At 66.0% G+C, this 10,077-nt stretch overlaps 1 protein-coding gene across 19 annotated transcripts in view; it reads right to left on the bottom strand.

The window, feature by feature from the left end:
* Positions 1 to 68: 68 nt before the first annotated feature.
* Positions 69 to 10,077, bottom strand: part of NCOR2 (nuclear receptor corepressor 2) — a 170,758-nt gene continuing 160,749 nt past the window's right edge. For 15 of the 19 annotated variants that reach the window (XM_075996444.1, XM_075996449.1, XM_075996443.1 and 12 more), the window contains 6 exons: positions 9,168 to 9,317; positions 8,451 to 8,596; positions 7,899 to 7,952; positions 2,537 to 2,761; positions 1,508 to 1,687; positions 69 to 1,147 (listed from right to left, as the gene is read on the bottom strand). In XM_075996444.1, the coding sequence (XP_075852559.1) occupies positions 966 to 1,147; positions 1,508 to 1,687; positions 2,537 to 2,761; positions 7,899 to 7,952; positions 8,451 to 8,596; positions 9,168 to 9,317 (937 nt within the window). In that variant the 3' untranslated portion in view covers positions 69 to 965. Of the gene's footprint in view, positions 1,154 to 1,507; positions 1,688 to 2,536; positions 2,762 to 7,898; positions 7,953 to 8,450; positions 8,597 to 9,167; positions 9,318 to 10,077 lie in introns of all 19 variants that reach the window. The other 4 variants (XM_075996462.1, XM_075996456.1, XM_075996445.1 and 1 more) reach the window with 3 other exon arrangements.

Raw genomic sequence — 10,077 nt, 5'->3', positions numbered from 1 at the left:
CCCCTGTACCCCCACTGCCCGCACCCCCGCCGCCCGCCCGCCTTAGGGAGAGAAGAAACCTTTGTGGCTCGAGTACAATTCGCTTTAATCAGAACGACGTGTGTAAATGACAGAACACCACAGCCCCGCACGGACGGCGGCCACAGAAAATGCGTCGAGTCCACTCTGCCCGAGGGAGGGAGGGAGGGAGGAGGGCGCGGAGGGGCCCCCACCCCTTGGTCCTGCAAACACCGGGGTCGCCCGCTGCCCGCGCACGCCTCGCGGCGGCGGGCCGAGCCAGACACAGCAGCAGCGACACTGGGTCCAGTCCTTCCTCGCGTAAAACCTCTGAGCTAATTCATCGAAGGTATCAAAAATATACCCTGTAAACCAATACATCATGTACACCGCCTGCCTTCCCGCCGCCGCCCCAAACCAGTCCGGTTCCTCCAGGCACCGCTCGCCCCAGGCCGCGCCGGCCCCGCGGTCCACCCGGCTGGCCCGACGCGGCCCCGGCGTTCTCGGAGGCCGGAGCAAGCTCGCCCGCGTCCGTCTGTCCAGAGCGCTAAGCGGGACGGGAGGCGGGGGGGGTGCGGGGGCTGCGAGCTCAGTTCAGACTTTGGTTCCAGATGCATTATGGGGAGGCGGTGGCGTGGAGGCGCGCGTCGTCCTGCTCCGGGTCCCTGGCGCCCCGGCCACCTGCGTGTGGCTGCCACGCGCCCCATCCCGCCCCCCCCCAGCACCAGGTAAACATCCCCTGAGTAAGGTCACTGCACAGGGCCAGCCGGGGCGGGAGTCTTAGTTAAGGCTTTAAACAGGCAAGGATGCCGGCTCTGGACGGACGGACGGGCGGGCGGGCAGACGCGCGGGCGGACTTGGGGGCTCCTTCCTGGGGGGCTCCTTCCTGGAGTTGGCGGCCGCCCCACTCCTCCCCGGGCTGCTCCTGCCACTCGCCGGCGCCTGGCGCCACCCCAGCCCGTTCTGAGTCACTCGCTGTCGGACAGCGTCTCGTACTGTGAGCAGAGCAGTGGCTTGGGCTCCTCGTCCCAGGCGTGGTGGGGGCCGGCCAGGGGGCCGCTGCCTGCTGCGAGGCCCGGCGGGGGCGGGGAGGCCATGACGCCCGCCTGGAGCCGCATGATCAGGGGGTTGTAGGGGAACGGCGTGGAACCTGCGGGTGAGACGGGAGGGGCGGGGGCCTCCGTGAGTGGCGCACCCCCCACCCCGGCTCCCCACCCCGGGAACTGGGGCCTCGGCCTTCCTGCCCTGCCGCCAACCGGCCCCTTCTACGTCTCGGGAATTTCTGAAATCCGCCTCTCCCCGGCAGTGCAAGGCCCCACTGCCTCTCGTCTAGGCTGCAGCCGTAGGCTCCGCGCTATCTCTGCCCCGTCCCTGCGGTCTGGGGACAGTGGGAACCTGTCACCTGGCCCGCGCACGGCAAGGCGTCCACACCGTCCTGAGTCAGTACCCTGCTGGCCAGGCCAGACAGCGCCTGTGGGCCACGCACACGGTGGGCCCCGCCCCTGCCCACCTGCAGATGAGGGCCGGTCCTCCCACACGCGGTTGGCGAGCGGTGTGCGGCGGTTGCAGTCCCCCTCCGAGTGCACCGAGGACACGGAGGGCGGCCGGTCCCCCGACGCCAGGCCCGGGGCCGGGGACTTGGCTTTCCGGCTGCTGGGTCTGCCGGAGACCTTGGTCTTCCCGCCGCTGCCTGCAGGGACAAGGTGGGAAGGGCGGTGTTGGACCCTGAGGAGGCGCCGGCCTGCGGGGGTGGCAAAGGCGGGTGGGGGAGGGAGGGGTCCTGCCAGGGGCCCCACAAGGGGGCGTGAACCCGCCTGCCTGGCCGGGAAGCCAGGGCCCGACCCGACGCCAGAGCCAGCCGGAGCCAGAGCCTAGCTCCTCCTGGGCCGGGGGAGGGCCAGCCGTCTGCAACACGCCCTCAGGCGGCCCCCAGACCCCCAGGGGCTGCGGCCCCGAGCGTGAAACCCACAGGTCGTGCGGACGAGCCAGGACCCCCAAGCCCGTGCCTGGCCCCATGGACAGCCCAGAAATGTGTTCATGGCGCCAGCGTCCCCACTGGACACCTGGGCCTTGAGACCGCTTTGCCCGGCCCCGCTCTGAGGCGGGGGTGCAGACTGGCCCTCCGGCTCCTGACTCGTGGGGCGACAGACGCGGGTTCCTCCCCCAGGCCCGAGGACCAGCTGTGGACACCCGCGAAGGGCCCCCAGGTGCAGAGCCCAGGCCTGGCCACCGTGCCGTGCCCGTCCACGTTGCGTGGGGGTCCCTCCCCGGAGACACGGGGCCGGCCCCGCGGGGGGCAGGCGGTGGCGGCGAGCTCTCACCGGGAGGCAGCGCAGCTTAGCCTGGTGGGCGGGGGCCGGGCGGGGGTGCGGACCCTTGGGGTGCCAGCCCAGCTTCGGGTTAGCCAGCCCCAGCACGAGGTCAGACAGGCACGGAAACCAAGTCACAAGCTCCAAAGCTCGAGGGGGCGGTCAGAGGCACGCGGCGCAGGAGGGGTTAATGACACCGGGAGGGGCGGACGGGGCGGGGGCCTGCAGACCTGGCGAGGTGAGCGCGTGGTCGCTCCGTCCGTCAGCAGCGGTTATGGGCATAGCAGCGGGCAGGCTGGCACTGGCAGTCAGAGGGTTAAAAGCATGGGCGCTGAGCGGCGGGGGCTCTTCCCAGTGGTCATATTTACCCATGAGTGCCTTTCTAATAATGGCCTCCAGCCCCATGTTGGTGCTGGCATGCTCCTGCACCGCCTGGCTCCTACAGGTCATGAGGCCTGGGAGAGAGACACACACGGGGCGGGGCGGGAGCCGGGCCACGGAGAGGGGGGAGATGGGGGGGGGAGACATGGAGAGGGAGAGAGACACAGAAAGAGGGAGAGACACGGAGGGGGGAAACACGGAGGAGGGGGAGACACGGAGAGGGAGAGAGACACGGGGGGGGAGACACGGAGGAGGGGGGAGACACGGAGAGGGAGAGAGACACGGAAAGGGGGAGAGACACGGAAAGGGGGAGAGACATGGAGGGGGGAAACACGGAGGAGGGGGGAGACATGAGGGGGGAGAGACATGGAGACGGGGGAGAGACACGGAGAGGGGGGAGAGCCACGGAGAGGGGGAGGGGGGAGAGACACGGAGAGGGGGAGACACGGGGGGGGAGAGACACGGAGAGGGGGGAGAGACACGGAGGGGGGAGACACAGAGGGGGGAGAGACATGGAGAAGGGGGAGAGACACGGAGAGGAGGGAGAGACACGGAGAGGAGGGAGAGACACGGAGAGGGGGAGGGGGAGAGACACGGAGAGGGGGAGGGGGGAGAGACACGGAAAGGGAGGAGAGGGGGGAAACACAGGGGGAGAGACACGGAGAGGGGGGAGACATGGAGAGGGGGGAGACATGGAGGGGGGGAGAGGGGGAGAGAGACGGAGAGGGGGGAGAGGGGGAGACATGGAGAGGGGGAGACATGGAGAGGGGGGAGACATGGAGAGGGGGGAGAGGGGGAGAGAGACGGAGAGGGGGGAGAGGGGGAGACACGGAGAGGGGGGAGAGGGGGAGAGAGACGGAGAAAGGGGGAGACATGGAGAGAGGGGAACACGGAGGAGGAGAGAGAAATACACAGTGAGCACATTTCGGCAAAGCAACACGTTCACGTCCCGGTCCCTCCCGCCCCGGGTGCTGGTGGGCGGGGAGGTGGGGCCCAGCGGCTCTCGGGCGCTGTGGGGGGGGGGCGCTCAGGGAGGCACGAGGACGGCCTCGTTCCTACTCTGTCCTCCGGGACAGCAGAAGTCCCCTCGGCACCCCCAACCCCAGCCGGGAGGTCTGTCTGTTTTTGTTTTATGAACTCCGGGCGCCCTGAGGAGCGGGACGGGGGTGGGGGGAGCAGAGGGCGGCCCTGGTCGGGAGGGGCTGCTGAGAAACCGGGCGAGCCAGAGCCAGGGGCTGGCAGGGCCGGGGAGGCCCAGAGAGGGACGGGCCCACCCGGGAGCCAGGAGGAGAGGAGCAGAGACGGGCGGGAGGGGGTCGTAGCCATGCAGTTACGTGCGTGCGTGCGGGGACAGGGTGGAGGGGAGGCGATCCCGTGACCCCCTGGCCCGGCCCCGCCACCAGGACCAAGCGGCCGAACCGACCCACGGGCCCTGAGCGGGGGGCCTCTGGACTCCCACCGCGCCGTCCTGGAAGCCCCCGTCCTGTGTGCCAGGCGTCCCCCCGGCCCCGCAAACCCACCCGCCCGGCCTGCGTCCTTCCGCCACTCCGGCCACACGGGACTTCGCCGTCACAGCCTCCCGGGGATTCCACCCACCCAGCCCGGCGAGACTCCCACGTCCGAAAGCTTCCGCGCCCAGGGAGGCGAGGGACGCAAAGCGGCCTCGTCCTGACCTTGCGTTTGGAACCTGAACCGACGCGGGCTGGCACTGACAAGCCACTCCAAAAACCGCGTTTCTGTGGCGACTGGCGCCCGGCCTTGCCTCTCTTTTTTCTTTTTTTTTAGACAGAGTCTCGCTTTGTTGCCCAGGCTAGAGTGAGTGCCATGGCGTCAGCCTAGCTCACAGCAACCTCAAACTCCTGGGCTCAAGCGAGCCTCCTGCCTCAGCCTCCCGAGTAGCTGGGACTACAGGCATGGGCCACCATGCCCAGCTGATTTATTCTATGTATATTAGTTGGTCAATTAATTTCTTTCTATTTATAGTAGAGACGGGGTCTCGCTCTTGCTCAGGCTGGTTTCGAACTCCTGACCTTGCCTGATCCGCCCACCTCGGTCTCCCACAGTGCTAGGGTTACAGGCGTGAGCCACCACGCCTGGCCTTCTTTTTCTTTTTGGTTTTTTTTTTTGAGACGGAGTCTCACTCTGTGGCCCGGGCTAGAGTGAGTGCCGTGGTGTCAGCCTAGCTCACAGCAACCTCCAACTCCTGGGCTCAAGCGATCCTCCTGCCTCAGCCTCCCGAGTAGCTGGACTACAGGCATGCGCCACCATGCCCGGCTAATTTTTTGTATATGTATTAGTTGGTCAATTAGTTTTTTTCTATTTTTAGTAGAGACGGGGTCTCGCTCTTGCTCAGGCTGGTTTTGAACTCCTGACCTTGAGCAATCCTCCAGCCTCGGCCTCCCGCAGTGCTAGGATTACAGGCGTGAGCCACCGCGCCAGGCCCGCCTTTCTTTTCTTCCTTTTGGTTCCAAACGCCTTCGTGGCAGGTCGAGCACACCTTCCTCGCAGTGTCTCGGCCGCATGTCACCAACCCTTAAAAAGCCCTAGCCGCACTCGTCAGGGTCAGGGAGAAGCGAGGTCCCCAGCAGGGTGAGTGCCGAGCTCACGGCAGCACTCCCGGCCCTTCCCACAGTCAGGAGTCCGCGACCCGGTGGGGGGGGCTGGCCCAGACGTGACCATCTCCACGTATGAGGGCGAGGTCTGACACGGGCTAAGCAGCAAAGGCCGGGGCTTGGGAATTTGGGGTTTTGTGTGTGTGGACTAAACTGCTTTAAAAAAGAAAAAATCAGATGCGACTGACATATAAGCGTTAGCACAAACCGTGACCGTGTCACTCCGCGAACGTCAACACACACAGACACCGGTGTGTCTAGCACCTGCGTCAGACTCGGATCATTCTGGAAACGCTCATTTCTAACCTTCTCGTTGTGACCGAGTCGCCCCTTCCCATCGCCAGAGGCTCCGCGAAGCCCCCAGTGTCTGGTCTCTGGGCAGACGGGGCGCCCTCGCCGGGACCGCCGGTGGGTCCCCGATTCCTTGGTGGCACCCAGGTGACCGTCCTCTGTGCTCCACAGTCCCAGGGCTCGAGGCCCCCGAACATCCCCGGGGAAGGTCGGCACACCTCCCCTCGCCCTCCGACCTCCGGCCGCCCTGAAGGACTAGAGAGTAACCGAGCGCAGAGAGAGAGTGACCAAGAGCAGAGAGTGACCGAGCGCAGAGAGTGACTGAGCGCAGAGAGTGACTGAGCGCAGAGAGTGACTGAGCGCAGTCACCCAGCATAGAGAGTGACTGAGCACAGAGAGAGAGTGACCAAGAGCAGAGAGTGACCGAGCGCAGAGAGTGACTGAGCGCAGAGAGTGACTGAGCGCAGTCACCCAGCATAGAGAGTGACTGAGCACAGAGAGAGAGTGACCAAGAGCAGAGAGTGACCGAGCGCAGAGAGAGTGACCAAGAGCAGAGAGTGAGCGCAGAAAGTGACCGAGCGCAGAGAGTGACCAAGAGCAGAGTGATCGAGCGCAGAGAGAGAGTGATCAAGCGCAGAGAGTGACCGAGTGCAGAGAGAGTGACCAAGAGCAGAGAGTGACTGACTGCAGAGAGAGTGACCAAGAGCAGAGAGTGACCGAGCACAGAGAGTGACTGAGTGCAGAGTCACCCAGCGCAGAGAGTGACCGAGCGCAGTCACCCAGCGCAGAGTGACCGAGCGCAGAGTCACCCAGTGCAGAGAGAGAGTGACCGAGCGCAGAGTCACCCAGCGCAGAGAAAGAGTGACCGAGTGCAGTCACCCAGCATAGAGAGAGTGACCGAGCGCAGTCACCCAGCGCAGAGTGACCGAGCGCAGAGTCACCCAGTGCAGAGAGAGAGTGACCGAGCGCAGAGTCACCCAGCGCAGACAGAGAGTGACCGAGCGCAGTCACCCAGCGCAGAGTGACCGAGCGCAGAGTCACCCAGTGCAGAGAGAGAGTGACCGAGCGCAGAGTCACCCAGCGCAGAGAAAGAGTGACCGAGTGCAGTCACCCAGCATAGAGAGAGTGACCGAGCGCAGTCACCCAGCGCAGAGTGACCGAGCGCAGAGTCACCCAGTGCAGAGAGAGAGTGACCGAGCGCAGAGTCACCCAGCGCAGACAGAGAGTGACCGAGCGCAGAGTCACCCAGCGCAGACAGAGAGTGACCGAGCGCAGTCACTCAGCGCAGAGAGTGACCGAGCACAGGCGCAGAGTGACCGAGCGCAGAGTGACTGAGTGCAGGCACGAGTGACCGAGCGCAGAGAGTGACCGAGCGCAGAGTGACTGAGTGCAGGCACGAGTGACCGAGCGCAGAGTGACTGAGTGCAGGCACGAGTGACCGAGCGCAGGCACGAGTGACCGAGCGCAGAGTGACTGAGTGCAGGCACGAGTGACCGAGCGCAGAGAGTGACCGAGCGCAGAGTGACTGAGTGCAGGCACGAGTGACCGAGCGCAGAGTGACTGAGTGCAGGCACGAGTGACCGAGCGCAGAGAGTGACCGAGCGCAGAGTGACTGAGTGCAGGCACGAGTGACCGAGCGCAGGCGCAGAGTGACCGAGTGCAGGCAAGAGACCCTTGGGCCCTGGTTCCTCGCCCGGCCGGGCCGAGGCTCGCGGCAGCGCCCCGGGTCTGCGCTGGGACTGGCTACCTCAGCCCAGACTCGCCCAGGCGCTTCTCCAAACCCCACTGTGACAGTGGCGGCGGGAATATGCGGCCCCTCCGAGGGGATGGGGTCCACCCGAGCGTCCCCTGAACCCCAAACATCACGTGCGTCGCACGTTCCAGCCTCAAAGTGCGTGCGAGTTCACGCCGTCTCTGCCGCCATCTGCACCTGGCGTGGGGCGGCGGGAAAGGCCCCCAGCTCCCAGGAGGGAGCTCTCGGTCAAACGGAAGCTGCGGCTGGAACGCGCCCAGGTGGGCCGAGCTCCGTGCCTGAGCCCAGACCCCGCGCCTCCGTCTGAGCCCAGCGCACGCAAGGTGCGTTTCCAGGCGGGGGCGAGGGGGGGGCGCGTTCACCTGCTGCACGAGGGACTGTGACCCCCGAGACTCCTGGCCCAGCGAGGGCCCCTCCTGCAGGGACCTGTCCGCTGCCTGACTCTGATCCTGCCGCAGGGTTAGTGGAGACCACACTCGAACCAGGAAAGGCTCTTTGTCCCCGGAAACGGTGGGGCGGGGCGGGGGCGGGGCAGGAGGAGGGCCCGAGCGTTACCTGCTCCGGTGATGGCCGGCATGTTGAAGATCTCCGTTCCGGGCTGGCCAACATCTGCGAGGGGTGACGGGGTGCATGAGGCTCACAGGCCCGGGGTCCTGGGAGACCGCCTGTCCCCAACGCCACCCGGGAGCCGTGTTGGCCGGCCCAGTGACCCCGCGAGGTCTCCCAGAGGGGAGGCGCCCATGATCCGCCTGGATTCCTCGCCCACTCGCGCCCCCCCCCCCAGCTGCGCGGGGCACCACGCTCAGGACAGGCAAGCGAGGCCGGGTGTCCACGCCCAGCAACTGTGCACACGGGCGAAACCGCGCAGGTAGCGCGTGCTGCTGACAGGCGACCCGGCCCCTGGTGCCCCGCATTCACCAGGCGCCTACTGTGTACTGGGTGCTATTCCGGGCGCCACGCTCTACCCCAGAAAGACAAGCTGATCGAGAGAGTCCCAGGGCTCCACGCACGTGGAGTGGAGGGCCAGAGCCAGGGCTGGTGCCCTGCTGCCGGAGGCCCTGCCACAGGCAGCCCTGTGCCCCACCCCCGGGGTGCATGGCCTCTTACTGTATTCCGGCTCGTTCCGATTGTGGGTGTTCAGTTTCTTGTTGATCTCCTGCTTCTTGGACTTGACCATGGCGGAGTTACTCTCCGTCAGCTTGCTGAAGAAGGCTGGCGGCTGGCCGGTGTTGCCTGGAGACTTGGAGCCCATCCTGCCGCGAGGAGTAGGCCCTGGGTCAGCCCGCGCAGTGCTGCACTTGCATGCCTCGGACGACAGGGAGCTCACCCCCCAGCCAGCTCCCCCCACCCCTGCCCGCCTGTCCCACCTGGCAGGCAGCCACACCTCCTGAAATCGTCACCGATCCTGGACGCAAGGGGGTCTCGAGAGCCCCCCGCTGTGGTGGCCACCCCTAAGCACCTGCTCCAGCCCCACCCTCTGAAAGAGCCTCAGGAACTGAACGTGGGTTCGGATCCTGCCCCTCCCAGGGCCAGCGGCCAGGCCTCTTCCCCTGCCCCCACCTCAGCCCCGCCCCCAGTTAGGTCCCACGTTTCACTCATCATTTCTCAAATCTTCAACAGGTACCAGGACAGGAGCACAGAAAGCTGCCATGGCGGTGTCCCCCGGTGAGGGCAGGGGTGCATCCCTCACCCCAAGTTTGTGAATTTGCTTAGCAGGACTGAGACCGCCCTGCCGAGCCCACTGCCCTGGTCACGTCCACACGGCATGGCGGTGGGCCCAGCCCAGAGCACCCCAGGGGTGGGGCGCGGGCGCCAGCCAAGTACCTGGGCTCTGCCGGCTCCCCGTCCCGGTACAGCAGCGGGTACACGGCACTCCGGGGGTGGCCCGGCTCTGCCAAGCCCTCTGGCGGGGACACAGGTTCGATGCCATCCTCGCCCCCAGCCAGGACCGACGTCTTGCTGGGCTCTGGAGACCTGGCCAGAGAGAGGGTCCCAGCTGCGGTCAGAGGCCCCTCCCAGGGAGACCCCCACCCCCGCCACCCAGCCCGGCTTCCCCGTCCGGGGACAAATTGTAAACGTTCAAGACCACACGTGGCCTCCACCACACGTTCTTGCTCTTTCTACAACCCCTTTAAAAATGGAAAGTCACCTTTAGCTCGTGAACTGCACCAAAACTGGTGGTTCGTTGACCCCCTCTCTGGTCAAACCCCCATACCAGGTGCCTGTGCCCCAAGGCCAGCCTGCTGTCTCCCCACATCCACCTCACGCGTGGTCCCCAGGAAAGCAGCATCCACCCCCGAGCTCAGGGCCCTCCCGCCCGCCTCCTCTCCTGACCCTGCAGCCCTGGGGTTGACCACGGTGGGAGTGTGCACATGTGGGTGCAGCGTGTGCAGGTGCGGGTGCAGCAGGTGCATGTGTGGGTGCACGCGTGTATATGTGCGGGTGCAGTGGGTGCAGGTGTGGGTACAGAGTGTGCAGATGTGGGTGCAACAGGTGCATGTGTGGATGCACGCATGTACATGTGCGGGTGCAGGTGTGTGTGCACACATATACATGTGCAGGTGCAGCAGGTGCATGTGTGGGTGCATGCGTGTACATGTGCGGGTGCAGTGGGTGCAGGTGTAGGTGCACACGTGTGCAGTATTGAAAGCCTGCTCTCCACACCACACAGCTCGAGCTCGAATCCCGGCTCTGCCACTGACTGCCTGCGTCCCTGCAGGCTGGTGACCGCCCT

The sequence above is a fragment of the Microcebus murinus genome, chromosome 22 (genome assembly GCF_040939455.1).
Source record: "Microcebus murinus isolate Inina chromosome 22, M.murinus_Inina_mat1.0, whole genome shotgun sequence".
Lineage (NCBI taxonomy): Eukaryota > Metazoa > Chordata > Mammalia > Primates > Cheirogaleidae > Microcebus > Microcebus murinus.
This window is presented reverse-complemented; position numbering and strand designations above follow the sequence as displayed.